Source organism: Mytilus edulis, chromosome 2 (assembly GCF_963676685.1).
Source record: "Mytilus edulis chromosome 2, xbMytEdul2.2, whole genome shotgun sequence".
Taxonomy (NCBI): domain Eukaryota; kingdom Metazoa; phylum Mollusca; class Bivalvia; order Mytilida; family Mytilidae; genus Mytilus; species Mytilus edulis.
In genome coordinates this window covers 12,767,430-12,787,897 of record NC_092345.1, presented here as the reverse complement: position 1 = coordinate 12,787,897, position 20,468 = coordinate 12,767,430, and the positions used below count along the sequence as shown (strand labels likewise).

At 33.8% G+C, this 20,468-nt stretch overlaps 1 protein-coding gene and 1 long non-coding RNA gene across 2 annotated transcripts; one reads left to right on the top strand and one right to left on the bottom strand.

Moving 5' to 3' along the window:
* Positions 1 to 191: 191 nt before the first annotated feature.
* LOC139511493 (uncharacterized) lies at positions 192 to 5,332 on the top strand. The gene is made up of 3 exons (XR_011662034.1): positions 192 to 278; positions 3,519 to 3,611; positions 4,643 to 5,332. It is a non-coding gene; the product is annotated as an uncharacterized lncRNA (long non-coding RNA).
* Positions 5,333 to 18,522: 13,190 nt separating this feature from the next.
* LOC139511492 (ankyrin repeat domain-containing protein 29-like) lies at positions 18,523 to 20,457 on the bottom strand. The gene is made up of 2 exons (XM_071298278.1): positions 19,004 to 20,457; positions 18,523 to 18,857 (listed from the first exon to the last, which is right to left on the bottom strand). The coding sequence occupies exon 1, from the start codon at positions 20,318 to 20,320 to the stop codon at positions 19,295 to 19,297; it is 1,026 nt and encodes a 341-aa protein (XP_071154379.1). The 5' UTR covers positions 20,321 to 20,457; the 3' UTR covers positions 18,523 to 18,857; positions 19,004 to 19,294.
* Between the last annotated feature and the right edge of the window lie 11 nt (positions 20,458 to 20,468).

Here is a 20,468-nt window from a genome sequence, read left to right as displayed (position 1 = left end):
CTGCTAATTTTAATGTGCATGCAATATTCACTCTGATTTACTTGTGAGACCACCGACACTAATAATAATTACCTACAAAATAATAGGTGCTCCTTTACTGGGAAGAACATTTCGGATCCGATCAATTTATTGGTTCCATTCCCCCATTCTACACTTCTCCTTAGAAAAAATGCCTTGCACTGCGTCATAATTACTAACTTACTTCCATATAACTTCGAAAACAGACTATAATCTATTTCACTGGATGAGATTGGGCTCACGGATTTTTTAATGGATTGGTAATTTTTATTTATAGCACAAGTTTACAAAGCAAGATTAATCACATTTTTCACCCGGCCTACAAATCAAATGGTTGCCTCCTTACTGACTTACACCTACACAAGCTAAAAAAACATATTCATGGGGGGGGGGGGGGGGGGGGTTCAGATGGGGGATGCTTGCCTCAGTCATGTTTCTGTGATTCCCTATATAATCAACAAAAATTTTCACACAAAAAGGGGGGCAGGGATTTCTCCTTAATAAGAAATCTCTATTTTCAGCACTCGGTCATTGTAGGTAAACTGTCATCTATTCCCTTAAATCTTTGTTCCCAGTCACCCAAAGTTTGATTTAAATTAGTCAAGTATATCTACTCTATTAGGTCTCTAGTTTGTATAGTTAATAACTTGCAAATTACAAATGAATTAAAATCATACTCCTCCCAAATTTATTTCTTTAAATATTATGGATGAAATACATGTAGCAAGTAAGGGATGAAATTAAATTGGATGAAATGTGGCATTTTTTTTTGGATAAAGTAGTATGTCGTCTGATGTTGTCAAACTTAATTATAGACCCTTAAGGGGCGGATCCAGTCATTTTAAAAAGGGGTGGGGGTGGGATTCTAACCCAGGACAAAAGGGGAAAGGGGGGGGGTCCAATTACATGTCCCTATTCAAATGCATTGATTATCCAAAAAAAGGGGGGTTCCAATCCCTTGAACCCCCCTCTGGATCTGTGCCTGCCCTTTAAAAATAAAATTATCCTTATTTTGAGTTAAAGCTTATAGATTTTTCTATAATGCTTCTCAGGGGCGGATCCAGCCATTTTAAAAGGGGGGTCCCAACCAAGAGCAAAGAGGGGTTCCAACTATATCTCCCATTCAAATGCATTGCTCGGTAAAAGAAAAGGATTCCAACCCTCAAATCTATGGTCAGGTTGTTGTCTCTTTGACACATTCCCTTTTTCCATTCTCAATTTTATCATGTAGTCGTCGTTGTCCCAGGACATTTAGTTTTCGCTTAATAACTTTAGTACAAGTAATAGAAATCTATGAAATTCAAACACAAGGTTTGTGACCAGAGTTTTGTTCAGAGTTTAGGAATTACATGAATTAGGGGCCAATAGGGGCCAATATTAAACTTTGTTTGATTTTATAGAAAATTGAATTATTGGAGTTCTTTGATATGCCAAATCTAACTGTGTATTTTGATTCCTAGTTTTTTGGTCCTGTTTAAATTGGTCTACCTTAAGGTCCAAAGGGTCCAAAATTAAACTTATTTTGATTTTAACAATATTTAAATCCTTGGTGTTCAGATTAATATGCTGAATCTGAATATTTACTTAGATTTTTTTATTATGGACCCAAATTCAAGTTGATCCAAATCGGGGTCCAAAATTTTACTTTGTTTGATTTCAACAAAGATTGATTATATGGGGCTCTTTGATATGCTGAATCTAACCATTCAATTAAGATTTTTGATATTTTGACCCATTATCAAATTGGTCAATGTTGGTGCACATTGAGTTCTAAAAGGTCCAAAATTTAACTTTATTTGATTTCACCAAAAAATGAATTATTGGGGTTCTTTGATCATGTTGATATGCTGCATCTAACCATGTATTGAGATTTTGAATATTGGACCATTTTAGAGGTTAATTGTCAATTTAAAATTTTTAAGTACTTGGACCGCATTCATTCTGTGTCAGAAACCTATGCTGCATCAACTATTGAATCACAATCCAAATTTAAAATTCAGAGTTGTATTGAGCTTGAATGTTGTGTCCATACTTGCCCAACTGTTCTGGGTTCAACCTGTACGTTTGTATCAAGCTGAGCCATGCATAGCATTTTTATTGTCGAGCCTGCAACTTTTGTTGCAGAAAGCTCGACATAGGGATAGTGATCCGGCGGCGGCGGCGGTGTTAGCTCACTTCTTAAAAGCTATATATTTTAGAATGTGGAAGACCTGGATGCTTCATATTTTGTATATAGATGCCTCATGTTTCGAAGTTTCCGTCAGTCACATGTCCATTGTCCTTGACCTCATTTTCATGGTTCAGTGACCACTTGAAAAAAAAGTTCAGATTTTTTGTAATGTTAAATTCTCTCTTACTGTAAGTAATAGGATAACTATATTTAGTATGTGCGTACCTTGCAAGGTCCTCATGACCGTCAGACAGTTTTCACTTGACCTCGACCTCATTTCATGGATCAGTGAACAAGGTTAAGTTTTGGTGGTCAAGTCCATATCTCAGATACTATAAGCAATAGGTCTTGTATATTTGGTGTATGGAAGGACTGTAAGGTGGTCATGTCCAACTGGCAGGTGTCATCTGACCTTGACCTCATTTTCATGGTTCAGTGGTTATAGTTAAGTTTTTGTGTTTTGGTCTGTTTTTCTCATACTTTTTGCAATAGGTTTACTATATTTGTTGTATGGAATGATTGTAAGGTGTACATGTCTAGCGGGTAGATGTCATCTGACCTTGACCTCATTTTCATGGTTCAGTGGTCAAAGTTAAGTTTTTGAGTTTTGGTCTTTTCATCTAATACTATATGTCATAGGTCAACTATATTTGGTATATGGAAATATTTTATGATCTATATGTCAGTCGTGCAGGTTTTATTTGACCTTGACCTGGTTTTCACGGTTCATTGCTCAGTGTTAAGTTTTTGTGTTTTGGTCTATTTTCTTAAACTATAAGCAATAGGTCAACTATATTTGTTGTATGGATTCGCATTGTTAGCTGTACATGTCTGCATGGCATATGGTTCAACTGACCTTGACCTCATTTTCATGGTTCATGTTAAGTTTATGTGACAGTCGTAATAAAGCTTTATATTTAGGAGTATCAACATAATATCAATGATTAGTAAAGAAGGCGAGACATTTCAGTGTGTGCACTCTTGTCTGATTTATATATTAATTTGAAATTTTGACAAGTGAGACACATACAGATTATACTGTTAACAATATTTCAGAGTTTAACGTAGTCAAGCGAAACAAATTTTAGAAGAATAGTTGAATCATGTCTTTGTTGTCAAATGAAAAATTAGTACGAACACAAAGAAAAAGTATGGGAATGTTTGTTTTTTAAACTATTGACCAGGGTGAAAGTCTTTGAAAGTCATGACTGGCAAAAAGTTTGTGAAATGAAATAGCACAAATATTCCATTCTTTTTAAATATAACTGAATATAAAGAAAAACACAAACTGATGTTTTATAATAGTTTTTACCCTTTTTATGTTTTATAGGACAAGAAATATAGAAAAATGATGAAAAATATAAACAGTTACAATAGAAATGAGCGCAAAACAAGATAAACAGAATACAACAAGGCCTAAATGGTAAGACCACTTCTATATACTGTAAATTCAGATTTTTCAGGGAAGGGACAACTTATTGTGATTACAAAAAAAATCTGCATAAAGATCTATATAGTTACATGATATATATATATATATATATATATATGTTTCTGTTATCAAAATATGATTTCTTATTTTTGCGATACTCACCCAGTCACATTATTCGCATTACTAAAAAGTTTCGATAATTTCTGAATTACAGTAATAAAAGAAATTGCCTTTGAATGATGACTCATATAAAAATAAGAAAATGTGGTATGGTAAATGAGTGACTTATCCGCCAGAGTTCAATGAAGCGGATGCAAGAAATTAAAGGCCAATCATGGGCCTGCCTTCAATAATGAGAAAACACTTCCTTTATAGGTCATCCATTAAAGATCTCAACATATAAAGATTTAAACAATCCAATTTAGTTCAACATGTTCAAAGTCAATAACAATTAATAAAAAAAAAATCATGCCTAATATAAAATATTGTTTGTTTCTCCAATCCTGACCGACCCTGCAAAAATGGCCCTACTCATAAAATTTTATTGTCAAAACTAAGCCAAATATTATTTTATTCATTTCTGATTTTCGGGCTTGCCGGATCATCCGATAATATTCAGGCTTTTGGGAAAAATAAAATTATTTACCTACCTACCTACCCACACCTGGCTTGTCAGAATAGGGATTAGGGAAACAAACAATATATTAATTTAGGCCTCATGTCTGTGAGCACTCAACCTGACCATAATATAGGACAGTGGTTCAAATATTAACACAACATATGAACATTCTATAACAACTATTGCAAGTGGCTCAACTTTAAATATCACTGCAAGGCACTAAACAACGAATATTAAATCTTGGACACAAAGCACTGAAATAAGAGAACTCATAAGCATGACAAGTAAGAATATCAAATGAAAGTTTCTCAAAATGTTCATTAAAACATGATAAAATAAGCTTATTTATATTGCTGTTTTTTTCTCCATTTATAACATTTTTTTTTATTTTGTGTATTTATAGGTCAGATATCTTGGTTTTTATGATCATCAACAGGTCCTGCAGGTCTATACTGAAGAGGAAACTTAATTGTTAATACTTTTCTACATAATGTGCTAATTGGATTATTAATGTGAAATGAACTCAACTGTGTGTTTTTCTGGAAAAAGAAATAGAAAAAATCCTACAAAATTGCTATAAACAAAATGGAGTACTATCAAAGAACACAATTGTGTAAAATGTAACAACCTACATTCATATTAACTGATGGATTATGGAGAATTAAGAAAAAAAATAGTATCTTTGTCATGTTTGTTGTCGAAATAAACACCTGCTTTATCAATTCATGTACATGGCTCCATCATATCAAATATACAAAGAAGATGTTTGAAGAACATACGTTGCCAAAATTTATTCAACCAATTGAAGGAAGATGTCTTGTGGATTGAATTATTTATGCACTGAACTGTTATGTAGGGGGTCGAATACACAGCAGCTGAAACAGAAGACAAGTTAATTTGACATGAAAAGTGTTTATTTTATTTAATATGCAAATATGAGCACAATATTAATAACATCACAAATGGTATGATATTCATAGCATTTTGCTTATTATTGTATTGTCTTAAACATGCTAAACAGTCAGCCTTTTGTTTTTGTATGTTTAATACTCACCATGAAAATTTGTATTACAGTATTAAAGTTTTAATTATCTTTTGTATCAATAATTCAGTCTAGGAGAAAATATATTAATACTGTTTGTACTGTTATGAAATTTCCATAGAGGAAAAACATTTCCTTAAGGGAAATTTGATGTTCAGAAATTTCCCTAGAGGAAATTTGAAGATCAATGATTTCCTTAGAGGAAATTTGTTGTCTTGAATTTTCCTCCAAGGAAAAGTGTTTGTCAAAAATTTCCTCACAGGAAAAAGTATTTCCTCCAAGGAAAATTTGAAGCTACAAATTTCCTCACAGGAAAAAGTATTTCCTCCAAGGAAAATTTGAAGCTGCAAATTTCCTCAAAGGAAAAAGAATTTCCTCTAAGGAAATAGAATTTCCTCTAAGGAAATAGAATTTCCTCTAAGGAAATAGAATTTCCTCAAAGGAAATAGAATTTCCTCAAAGGAAATAATTATGCAGCAAATTCCCTAAGGGAAATCTTTTTCCCTTGAGGAAAAAACAATTTCCCTTGAGGAAAAATCTTTTTCCTTCAGGGAAATTTGATTTCCCTTGAGGAAAAGTACTTTTCCTCTGAGGAAATTGTTGAAAAAAGGGGCATAACTTTTTCAACAGTGGTGCTAGATCCAAAAAATTTTAGGACAAATATCAGGGAACCAATACCAACCAAGTTATCAACTTTGTTTTGACTTAACTCAAAAAATTAAGGTGACAACTTTTGCACTCAGCGGAATTGCAAACTTGTCCCGGAGACTGTTATACCCTCGGGGACGAAACGTCCACTAGCAGTGGCGTCGACCAAGTGATGTAAATAGTTATCAAAGGTACAAGGCTGATAATATAATACGCCAGACGCGTTTTTGTCTAAATAAGACTATCATTGACGCTCACATCAAAATATTTAGAAAACAAAACAAGTACAAAGTTAATAAAATTAACGGTACCAATTTTCTTGCACCAGATGCGCACTTCGACAATACATGTCTTTTCAGTGATGCTCGTGACCAAAACGTTTGAAATCCAAAGCTTATATAAAAGATGAAGAGCTATAATCCAAAAGGTCCAAAAAGTATAGCCAAATCCGTGGAAGGAATCAGAGCTTTGCATGAGGGAGATACATTCCTTAATTTATAATAATTTCTATCATTTTGTAATAGCAAATTTTAATAACACAAAAAAATCCGTATTTTCATGCCAGTACCGAAGTACTGGCTACTGGGCTGGTGATACCCTCGGGGACTAATATTCCACCAGCAGCATTGAGGACCCAAAAATTTCAAATAATAGATATATATATATATACATTCAGAAAAGAAGTTTTTATAGAATAGCCAACAAACCTACCACAAAATTCTTCAAACAAGTGATCAAAGAAAACCAAAAAAATCAAAAAATTCATTTATGACTTATATATTATCATGACAAAATCTATAAAACTAATTATCTGGAATTATATGCATAATGTCTAATAATTAACTGATATTGTTTAGATATATTTGTAGATCCTACAGAGCTTAGTATCATATACACTTAGGAAACAGAAAGTATTTAAACACATCTGTCACTCTAGTGATAATTGTGTGATTGATATACACCACATACATTGTTATCTTATAACAGGTGAAAGTTATTTTAAAAACACTTAGTGTAATCAAACTTTTTATATGTAGTAGTTCCCAATATTATTTTCTTCATTTGTCACAATCTAATATACGGCTGAAACCTATCTATCAATATCAACAACTGTATTTACACAATGTATGGACACTTCAAACAGGATCTTGTAAAAATGAAAATATTAACACACACACAACAAAAATAAAATACCACATAACATGGACAACTCCTGACTTAAAGCAATTAATCAGATACAATCATTGATAGACTATCTATACTAACACTTATTAATTACATCATATTTGTTCAAAGGGAAATAACTTAATCAGATGTGTTAACCAGATGTGGATTCTCAAAAATTCCAAAGATCTACTGCTTAACCTTCGATCACAATCTTTGCAATTTTGCAGCAACATAACATTTTTTGATTTTTCTACGCTATATACTACTATTCCCCGTGCTCAGTTGAAAGATCGACTTCACCATCTCATAAAACAGAGCTTTTTCCATAAAAATGGGAATCGTAGATACAAATTTCTTGTTTTGGGTTACAATAATTCATATTTTGTGAAGAATCACACTGAATCTTCCAGAAAAGATACTGAAGATGATATTATCAAAATGCTGGACTTTTTGATCGACAATATATTTGTTGAGTTTGGAGGATTTATATTTCAACAGACAATCGGTATTCCAATGGGTACTTATTGTGCACCCCTGCTGGCTGATTTGTTTTTGTACTCGTATGAAGCAGAATTCATTCAGAACCTTCTAAAAGACAAAAAGAAAAAGCACCTTGCGAAATTCTTTAATTTTACTTTCCGATATATTGATGATGTTCTATCATTGAATAACCCATACTTCAGCCAATACTTACATCTCATATACCCCAGTGAACTTGAAATTAAGGATACTACTGATACTAGAAGGACTGCTTCATACCTTGATCTTTTCCTCAATATTGAAGTAGATGGACGACTTCACACGCAAATCTATGACAAACGGGACGATTTCAACTTCCCAATTATCAATTTCCCATTTCTCAGCAGTAACATACTATCTGCCCCTTCGTATGGTGTTTACATATCACAATTGATACGTTATTCACGTGCTTGTTCACACTATACGGACTGCATATACAGGAGTGTGCTCCTTACGCAGAAACTGCTCCAACAAAATTATGAGGAGGACAGATTAAAATTGACACTCCGTAAATTTTATGGACACCATCACGAATTGGTGGATCCATACGATGTGTCTTTATCCAAACTAGCTAAGGACATTTTTACCACATGGTAGATTGTGGTTTGTCATTATGTCGTCTAATCTTTTAATTACCAAAACGTGACTTATTCCCGATTATGACTGTTTTGCGGAGTGTGAATTCGCATTACTATAAGACGTGTGACGGTACTTGTCTATCCCAAATTCATGTATTTAGTTTAAATGTTTAACGTTATATTATAGGGTTATTGCATGAATATTGGGGAATATTGTCCCGAGTAGAATTTTATATTGCACGAGCTTGCGAGTGCAATATATGTTCTACGAGGGACAATATTCCCCAATATTCATGCAATAACCCTTTTATTGTATAGCAATATAATATTTAAAAGTAAAAATTGGTTTAACTAAGATTTTGTCGTTGATGACGTCATGAATTTTGAAGATTTATTGCACTAGTGCAATATTAGAATTTATTGCACGCTAACTTTTGGTTACTTTCTGTGGGAAATATTATATTGCTATACAATAATTGTAATTCTCATCGAATTTTGTCAAATGTATTCACGTCTTTTCTATTATATTTATGTGTTATGGAAAGAAAAAATAATCACCGCCTTCATTTCTTAGATTTAATTTTGGTCAACGTAATCTGCACGATAATTTACGTTTCAAGTTGGATTCATAACAAACTGGACATATATATACTATAGTTATTTGCTTTAATAAGTATTGCAATATGCATTGTATTTAAATGCAATATCAGTATTTAGTTCTATTATAATCTTTAATCAATCCTAATTCTATCTTACTTTTGAGATATAGTTTTTCATATGTGACGTCAATTTTCTGCTGTTTCAGAAATTTCATAAATTCAAATGTGACGTAATTTTTGTGCCTTTTCGCCATCGTGTGTGACGTCATTTTTATGATTTACTGCGTTGAGGCCTGGACTGAGTCGGGTGTGTCTATTCTGTGTTGGTCTTTGCACTATGTAATCGTGTAATTAGTTAATACTTCAATTTCATTATGTATATCTGTTATATTCATTTGTTAAAATTTACTGTTTGCAATAGCATTAATTATTCTAAATAATAAGGATGTTCTTATCCCAAGCATAAAAACATAGCCGTATTTGACACAACCTTTTTCAACTTTTGATCTTCAGTGCTGTACAACTTTGTACTTTTTTTCACTTTCGATCTTTTATATCTGGGCGTCACTGGTGAGTCTTATGTGGACGAGGCGCGTTTTTGGCGTATTGAATTTTAAACCTGATGTTTTTTGTTATCCATTAATCATGTGTTTTTTTGTCTAATACGTTCTCCTATTTATTTCTATTGTTGTCCTGTAATATTATGTTGTCATTTCAATGTTATATTTAACATAGCCATTAAAGTGCGAGGTTTGGCATGCCACAAAACCAGGTTCAACCCACCATTTTTTCCTTTAAAAATGTCCTGTACCAAGTCAGGAATATGGCCATTGTTATATTATTGTTCGTTTCTGTGTTTGTTACATTTTTACGTTGCGTCGTTTGTTTTCTCTTATTTTTTAGTGTAATTTCACATTGCGATAAGACGTGTCACGGTACTTGTCTATCCCAAATTCATGTATTTGGTTTTGATGTTATATTTGTTATTCTCGTGGGATTTTGTCTGATGCTTGGTCCGTTTCTGTGTGTGTTACATTTTAGTATTGTGTCGTGGTTCTCCTCTTATATTTAATGCGTTTCCCTCGGTTTTAGTTTGTTACCCCGATTTTGTTTTTTGTCCATGGATTTATGAGTTTTGAACAGCGGTATACTACTGTTGCCTTTATTAATCATATAATAAATATCACTTTGGCTACTGAAAGGTGTACAACTTAACAGCGAGAAAAGCTAAAATCGTGGCAATTGTACTTAATCTTCATTTAGTCACAGTAAACAACATAACTAAATTTAAAAAAAAAAATCGCCAAAGCATTTTTATGTTAATGAACGAACACTGTTTGGTAGTCGGTCGCCCGCCCGCCAATCCGAAACCCGCTCGCTCGCCCAACCGCCGTACATCCCCTAATCAACCAGACATCATTGAGAATGGAGCCATCTTTTTGAGCCCAATTGTAACATGTGTAAATAACTATTGTTAAAAAAAATGTATGGACAATCTTATATAAAGCACTATTTAAAAGTTATTATATGGTCTCGTTATGCCCTGGGAGCGATTTTAATCTGTGATTTTTAGTTAAATGTGATATTTGGAATTTAATTAATCTAAAAAAATATCCTGAACTTGCTTTCATAGAATAAAAGTGATATAAATGCATGGTGTTAATTCATTGTTGACTACAAGGTGACTTATGGAAATATGGGTTGATGTATAAACTTTAAAATCACAACGTTCTCAAGATAAAGAGCGAACATGACTTGTACCATAGGACACGAGGTTGTCAACTGAAACCAAAGTTTTTGACCTTGAACTTTGGCCAAGGAAGTTGTGCATACATTATAACACACCCTCTGATGTTAGTTAACATACATATCAAGTATAAACTTTGAAATCATAACAGTTCTCAAGATATAGAGCGGACACGATCTTTACCTAAGGACATTGGGTTGTCAACTGAAACCAAAGTTTTTGACATTGACCTTTGACCTAGGAAGTTGAACAAACATTATGACACATCCTCTTGTGTTGGTGTATACACATGTCAAGTATAAAGTATGTAATTATAAGGCTCTCTAGATATAAAGCCGACACAATTTCTTACGGACGGACAGGAGGTTTCAACTGAAACCAAAGATTTTGACCTTGACCTTTGATCTAGGAAGCTGTACAAACATTATGACACACCCTCGGATATTGGTTAATATAAATATCAAGTATTAACCTTGAAATCATAACAGTTCTCAGTTTATGAAGCGGACATGATTTTTACCATAGGACAAGGGATTTCCAACTGAAACCAAAGTTTTTACCTTGAACTTTGACCTAGAAAGTTGTACAAATATTATGTCACATCTTCTCGTGTTGGTTAATATACATGTCAAGTACAAAATATGAAATTTTAATAGCTCTTTAGATATAAAGTGGACACAATTTGTTACGAACGGACGGACAGACCTGAAACCAGTTTTTGACCTTGAACTGTGACCTAGGCGGTTGCACAAACATAAAGACACACCCTCTGGTGTTGGTTAATATACATGTCAAGTATAAATTATGCTCATTGTTGAAGGCCGTACGGTGACCTATAGTTGTTAATAGGTTTGACCTTGACATTTGACCTAGGATGTTGTACATACATTATGTCACACCCTCTTGTGTTGGTTAATATACATGTCAAGTATAAAGTAAGAAATTATAACGGTTCTCTAGATACTAAGCGGACAAAATTGGTTGCCGACGGACGGACAGACATGAAACAAAGTTTTTGACCTTGAACTGTGACCTATGAAGGTTTACAAACATTATGACACACCCTGTGGTGTTGGTTAATATACATGTTAAGTATAAAGTATGAAATTATAACGGTTCTCTAGATATAGAACGGACACAAGTTCTTACGGACGGACGGACATGGGGTTGTCAACTGAAACCAAAGTTATTGATATTGACATTTGATCTAGGAAGTTTTACAAACATTATGTCACACCGTCTCGTGTTAGATAATATACATGTCAAGTATAAAGTAAGAAATTTTAATAGTTCTCTAGATATAAAGCGGACACAATTTGTTACGAACGGAGGGACAGAGCTGAAACAACAGTTTTTGACCTTGAACTGTGACCTAGGAGGTTGCACAAACATAATGACACACCCTCTGATGTTGGTTAATATACATGTCAAGTATAAAGTATGTTCATTGTTGAAGGCAGTTCGGTGACCTATAGTTGTTAATAGGTTTGACCTTGACATTTGACCTAGGATGTTGTACATATATTATGTCACACCCTCTTGTGTTGGTTAATATACATGTCAATTAAAAGTATGAAGTTATAACGGTTCTCTAGATACTAAGCGGACACCATTTGTTACCGACGGACGGAGAGACATGAAACAAATGTTTTTGACCTTGAACTGTGACCTAGGAAGGTTTACAAACATTATGACACACCCTCTGGTGTTGGTTAATATACATGTCAAGTATAAAGTATGAAATTATAACGGTTCTCTAGATAAAGAACGGACACAAGTTCTTACGGACGGACGGACAGGGGGTTGTCAACTGAAACCAAAGTTATTGATATTGACATTTGATCTAGAAAGTTGTACAAACATTATGTCACACCGTCTCATGTTAGATAATATACATGTCAAGTATAAAGTAAGAAATTTTAATAGTTCTCTAGATATAAAGCGGACACAATTTGTTACGAACGGAGGGACAGACCTGAAACAACAGTTTTTGACCTTCAACTGTGACCTAGGAAGTTGTACAAACATTATGACACACCCTCTGGTGTTGGTTAATATACATGTTAAGTATAAAGTATGAAATTATAACGGTTCTCTAGATATAGAGCGGACACAATTTCCTACGGACAGACAGACAAGGGGTTGTCAACTGAAACAAGAGATTTTGACCTTGACCTTTGACCTCGTAAGCTGTATAAACAATATTGCACTTCCTCTGATGTTGGTTAATATACGCATCAAGTACAAAGTATGAAATAATAAGGGTTCTCTTGATATAAAGGATACAATTTCTTACGGACGGATGTTCATGGGGTTGTCAAATGATACCAAAGTTTTTTACCTTGACATTTGACCTAGGATGTTGTTCATACATTATGTCACACCCTTTTGTGTAGGTTAATATACATGTCAAGTATAAACTTTGAAATCATAACGGTTCTCAAGATATAGAGCAGACACGATCTTTACCATAAAGCATAGGGTTATAAACTGAAACCAAAGTTTTTGACCTTGACCTTAGACCTAGGAAATTGAACAAACATTATAACCCCCCCCCCACACACACACACACACACCCCTTAAGTGTTGGTTAATATACATGCCAAGTATAAAGTATGAAATTTTAACAGTTTTCTAGATAAAGATTGATTATTAATTGGTTGCTTGCTTATCGTCCACTGGCAAATATTTCATGCATGTTCAGGACAAGTCTAGATTTAGAGCGGACACGATCTTTACCATAGGCAAGGCGTTGTCAACTGAAACTACAAGTTTTTTGACCTTGAACTTATGACACACCTTTTTTGTTGGTTAATATACATGTCAAGTATAAAGTAAGAAATAATAATGGTTCTCTAGATATAGAACGCACTTAATTTGTTACGGACGGACGGACTGATCAATATAGGGCGGGGCCCTCATAACCGATTTGTCCTTCGAAAATCCGGTTAGAAATGCTTGTTTTGGTCCTAAACAGCTACGACAATAACCTTCAAAATAAACCTAAACCTTGAAATTGTTGTATGAAACCTTTTGTTAAAATTTATAGAGATCGATACACTTATTGTGTGAGTTCGTGGTTTAGTGGTTAAGACCGATGGCTACAGTGCTGAAGGTCCCGAGTTCGATTCTCACTCGGGGTGCTAAAAATATCAGCACATCAGCTAGGTAGTTTTCACCCTCTCACACACATCTCTGGTATCCAGACCGGAGTTTAAACTAGAATGGGTACAGAGGGGGCCTCGGTTGGTCAAAGTTGTCCCCTACTTTGACCTGGAGACCAATCTTCTGATATCTCTCTGGTTTGTCTGTTTCCACCGAGTGGCCCGGTGGTTCTCTCCGAGTACTTCAGCTTCCTCCACCATAATAACAGACTTCCCGGTGTCCTACACGCTCCCTTGGGCGGTGTTGGGTGGGGATTGTTCTGGTGGTGGGATAATATTGTAAAGGACACATCTCCATTAATCCTTAGGGAGTGTACATGGATCCGCTGTACCCTTGCAGTCAATCAAGGGGTGCGTCTAAATTGGCGGAATCTCGAGTACATACATACATACTCAAGTTATTATCTGTGAACATGAAAAATAAATAACCATTTTGGCCCATTATTCCTAAATAGCTATGCCATTAGCCCTGAAAATAAATCCCTACCTTCCTATTGTAGTGTGGAACCTTGTGCTCAAATTTACCAAAGAAATATCTCTTTTACTCAAGTTATTGTCTTAAAACTAGACAAATAATTTTGTTTTTCCCTTTTCAGCCCCTAATTACAGAACAGCTAAGACAATAACCCCCAAAATCAATCCCAACCATCCTATTCTGGTATGGAACCTTGTATTAAAATTTCTTACACATCCATACACTTACACTAAAATCATTGTATGCAAACCAATTTATTTTCCATGAACCAGTAAAACTGACCTTTATTGCCTTCTATTTACAAGAGCACAAAGACAATAAACCCTAAAAACAATCCCAGCCATCCTTTATCTATGAACTTATTCTCAAGTTATTGTCTGCGAATCAAATTGTCTTCAGACGCAGACATAATACTACCGCAAATAAATTTGCAGTCGTATAATAAGCTCTTTGTTCTTTCAAACTTTGTATTTATATCTTGAGAGAAATGAAGGCTTTAGAGCAAATGCAATGTGATTCCTATTATGATGCATATTTCAAAGGGGCATAATTGGTTTAAAATAATTAATCAGAACTTATTTTCGAAAGTGTCAAAGACATTGCTGATATACACCAATAATAAAAGTTTCATAAAATTCAGGCAAGAATTAAACACATGAGAGCAATAACATTTCAATTTTCCATATACTCAATATTTCAGGGGGGAATAACTCTTTTAAAAGTAATTGATCTGCACCGATTTTTAAAATCTTCCAAGTACATTGATGATATAAACCTATAATATAAATTTCATAAAAAAAAACCTGGCGAGAATTGTACACATAATGTAGAGCGCTAATACGGCAATTTTCAATACAATTAATATTTCCATGGGACATAACTCTTAAAAATAATTGATTGGCACTATTTTTTTTAAATCGTAAAGTACATTGATGATATAAACCTATAATATAAATTGCAGAAAAATGTGGCAAGAATTGTATACATCTCATATAATTAATATTTCCAAGGGGCATAACTCTTTAAAACATAATTGATCAGCACTGATTATGGAACTTGTCCAAGACATTGCTGATAAAAACCTATGTTATCAAGTATCATAAAAATCTGAATTGAACACACGAAAGCCCTTAAGGTGCAACTTTCCAGAAAATTTACGTTTCCTAGGGGCATAACTCTTTTAAAAATAAAGATTGGTACTGATGTTTTAACTTGTCCAAGACATTGCTGATATAAACCTATAAGTTTTATAGAAATCTTGCAAGATTTGTACACGTGAGAGCGCTTACAAGACCAGACATACGAATGAATGGACGCACGACTGGTATTTCCATGTCCCCTGCAAGGCGTTACACGGGTGACAAAAAAAAACACCACTTAAGCTTTTTTGCAATCTACAAATATACAAATGCACAAAATATTACAATACCTATGCTGAAATGTTGTTTTTCATTGATCGTTCTGAATTTTCCCTATTATTTTCATCCTCGTCCTTTGGTCTCTTGTGGACAATTGTCTCAATGGGAATCATACAACATATCTTGATTCTAATAATAATACAATAATTATTGAAAAGTGCATCATTTGTTAAAAAAGTTCGTAAGGGTTCCGTGGAACCCATTGTCTCGCTTACTTTTGCAGTTTAAGTTGCGGGCTCAACAAATATAGTGGAAAATCAATACAAATTTTCTTCTAGATACTGTCTTATGATTGTAAAAACCTTTGTCCAAGTTTGGTAAAAAACCAGTATGGTTTATGAATATAATAAATGTTATAAAAACTTTAACTGCAGACTGTATGTAATGTTAACTGGAAGAGTAAACAGCTGCGTCATGAGCGCATGATATGTCCATCACGTTTCAAAGAATAAAGTTCAATACCTTCTCAATGTCATATCCAAAATTTATAATAAAAAAAAACTTAAGGGAGGTTATCTTTACAGATATAAATCAGTCACTAAAGTTTAATGAAAATTGCTCAAAGCACTTTAAGGATATTGTCTGAAAACTGGAAAATCACCATTTTTTTAATGAATAAAACCCCATAACTAGTAAATGTAAAATCTGAAATTTATAAAAATCGAAAGGAAGCTCATGTCAATATATATAAACAATTCACCAAATTTTCTTGCCATTTGGTGAAAGTGCTTTTGAGTTATTGTCCGAAAACTGGAAAATCTTCCTTTTTGTAATGAATAAAACCCAAAACTCAGAAACATAAAATCTAAAATTTATAAAAAAAAATGAAAGGGAGCTTAGGCCAATAGTATAAACAATTCACGAAAGTTTCATGCAAATTGGTTAAAGCATTTTTGAGTTAATATCTCACATGTTGTCGACGGACGGATGGACAACAGTATACCTTAATACGTCCCGTAAACCAATGTATAAAATCTAAGTCCATTTATAAGTAATATACGGGAAAACAGGAAATATTTTTTTATAAAATTTCCTTCTAGATACTAGCTTTTCTTCATAAACAAGCTTCGTATCAGAAAGATATTCAAATTTTTAAAACTTTAACCCCAAAGTGAATGTTATGTTAACTGGCAAAAAATCTTAAGTGCATTTAAAAGTAAAATACGGATAAACAGGATTTTTTTTTATACAAAATTCTTATTTCTGGATACTATCTTATGATCATAAACAAGCTTTTGTCCATGTTTGGTATAAATCCAACTTCAAGGACATACAAAATCTTTAACCACAGGGTGAATATTTGTGGAAGCCGTCACCGCTGCCAGAATGTAAAATCGCTTTGTAGCGCCTTTCCGACAACAAATGGTGAATGTGTCCATGGGACACAGATGATGCCCCCGTTTGCATATCATATAAAGTTATAAAGGGACATAACTGAAGAACGGTAAAAGTGACACTACCCAAACTTGTTCTTGATCTGAGTTTTGTAGTAATAAGTCTTGTGTACAAGTTTCATAACATTTGGTTTAGGCAAACTTAAATTAAAGAACAAAAACGAAAAATTACGCAATTTTTCCATTTGTAAAGGGGCATAATTGTAGAACGGTTGAAATGACACCACCAAAATTCAAACTTGATCTGTGTTTTGTGGTGATAAGCATTGTGTATAAGTTTCATAACATTTGGTTGGGCATACCTACGTTAGAGAATGGAAACCAACTTCAATGAACTTTGGGACGTACTGACGGACAACGGTAAAACTTAATGCCCCTCTCCTACGGTGGACATAAAAATACATTTCAACTACACATGTTATATTCAGGGAATAATGGCTGCAAATAATTAATTGCTAGCCCAGGTTATGGATTATTCTCACTTTTAGAAATATAAAATTTCCCAAAAAATAGGTTTATGCCACTTACATTTGTTGCAAGACAAAAAGAATCTAAAATTGAGAAAGGAAATGGTGAATATGTCAAAGCGACAACCACCCGACCATAGAGCAAACAACAGCCGAAGGCAACCAATGGGTCTTCAATGTAGCGAGGATTCCCGTACCCGTAGGTGTCCTTCAGCTGGCCCCTAAAATATGCATAATAGTACAGTGATAATGGACGTCATACTAAACTCCGAATTATACACAAGAAACTAAAATTTAAAATCATACAAGACTAACAAAGGCCAGAGGCTCCTGACTTGGGACAGGCGCAAAATTGCGGCGGGGTTAAACATGTTTATGAGATCTCAACCCTCCCCCTATACCTCTAGCCAATGTAGAAAAGTAAAAGAATAACAATACGCACATTAAAATTCAGTTCAAGAGAAGTCCGAGTCTGATGTCAAAAGATGTAACAAAAGAAAATAAATAAAATGACAATAATACATAAATAACAACAGACTACTAGCAGTTAACTGACAAGCCAGCTCCAGACCTCAATTAAACTGATTGAAAGATTATGTCTTCATCATATGAATATCAGGTACAATCCCTCCCGTTAGGGGTTTAGTATCATACTATCATAAAATATATGAGAAGAACATAACCCGTGTCATGTCAACAACTGTTTTTTTTAGAAATAAATGTGTTTAGTTCCGATGCAAAGACCCTATCAGTGAATCAATGTTAAAGCCAAAATATGCAACCTTTAATGACCTGACAACAGTATCGTAACTATATCCCCTTTTAATAAGTCTATTTAAAGGTTTTGTTAGTTTCTGAGGAGAATACTGACATTTTTGTGCTTTATAAAGAATATTTCCATAAAATTTTGGATGTGAAATACCTGAACGTATAAGATGTCTGCATGTTGAGTTATATTTACAAATTATTTCCTTATACCGGTGATAAAATTTAGTAAAAGAATCTGCATGCTTTGGTAAATTTAATTAGAAATATCAAAACTGACCAAAAATAACTTACACCAAATTGCAAGTGTAACTGTCTAATGAGCTATTAGACAGAATTTTATATCAAAATCTAAAACTAAGCAACATGGTTTTATAACATAGAATGTTTTTAACAATGCATAACAAAAGTATTTTGAGAGCTATTTTACATTTAGTAATTGTTTATGGTCATTAAGTTAAATGTGCTGTGAAATCATAATGCTGTTTAATATACACATCACAGTTTTTATCTATTTAGTCTCTTTAACAAACAAACAAAATTGGTATGATTTTCTCTTCTAGCTAGCAATTATATTTAACACATTTAATGATGGCAGGTTTATTTTGTTTAATTATATCATAAGCAGAATAGTTCTATTGATTTATTTTATCATGTTCGCCGAACTATTTTTATTTTTTGTAACAAATGTACAATATTGGTATGATTTTCTCTGCTTGCAATATCTAGTGGTGTTAGTCCTCTGCATTTCATGTTACAATCTGCTTTATGTTTTAACAACAATTCAACAATCTCTACATGACCTTTAAAACAAGCTATGAATATGGGGATTCTCCTGTTCTCCTACACTTATTAATGTCAGCCTTATTGTTTATTAACATCTGTACTGCTTCAGTATGTCCTTTTTGACAAGCAATGTACAGAGGAGATGCTCCATTATCTCTACACTTATTAATGTCAGCCTTATTGTTTATTAACATCTGTACTACTTCAGTATGCACTTCCTAACACGCAAGGAACAGAGGTGATGCACCATCATCCTTACACTTATAATGGTCAGCCATATTGTTTATTAACATCTGTACATTTTCAGTATTCCTTCCAGACAAGCCACGATCAGAGGCGATTCCTCTTCATTATCACTCTTATTAATGTCTGCTTTATAGTTATTGTTTATAAACACATGTAACATCTTTACTACTTCAGTATGTCCTTTCTGACAAGCAATTAACAGAGGTGATTCTCCATTATCTCTACACTTATGAATGTCAGCCTTATTGTTTATTAACATATGTACTACTTCAGTATGTCCTTCATGACAAGCAACAAACAGAGGTGATATCTCTTCATTATCACACTTAATAATGTGAGCCTTATTGTTTATTAACATCTGCACTACTTCAGTATGTCCTTCCTGACAAGCAAAGAACAGAGGTGATGCTCCAGTATTTACACACTTATTAATGTCAGCCTTATTGTTTATTAACATATGTACTACTTCAGTGTGTCCTTCCTGACAAGCAAAGAACAGAGGTGAAGCTCCAGAATCTACACACTTATTAATGTCAGCCTTATTGTTTATTAACATATGTACTACTTCAGTGTGTCCTTCCTGACAAGCAAAGAACAGAGGTGAAGCTCCAGAATCTACACACTTATTAATGTCAGCCTTATTGTTTATTAACATATGTACTACTTCAGTGTGTCCTTCCTGACAAGCAAAGAACAGAGGTGAAGCTCCAGAATCTACACACTTATAAATGTCAGCCTTATTGTTTATTAACATCTGTACTACTTCAGTATGTCCATTCTTACAAGCAACTAACAGAGGTGATACTCCAGCATTGTCTGTACACTTATTAATGTCAGCCTTATTGTTTATTAACATATGTACTACTTCAGTATGTCCATTCTCGCAAGCAATGAACAGAGGTGATACTCCATCAGTATCTGTACACTTATTAATGTCAGCCAGGGTTTCCGCTGGCGGTCGACATTTTCGCAATTTGCGAAAAAATAATAATTGTGGCGATAAAAATTCGTCATTTGCGAAAGAATTTGGCGAAAGAAATATATAAACCGATTTATTTTCCTCCATCTTGTTTATTTACTTTTTTTCGAGTTTCTCGGACTTTACCCGATCAGACAATACTCGGAATTCACCTTGACCTCATTAAGATTTACTAGACAGAAAATCAATAATCAGCTGATTGCATTTTCTAGCTATCGAGAACAAAGGACTAATT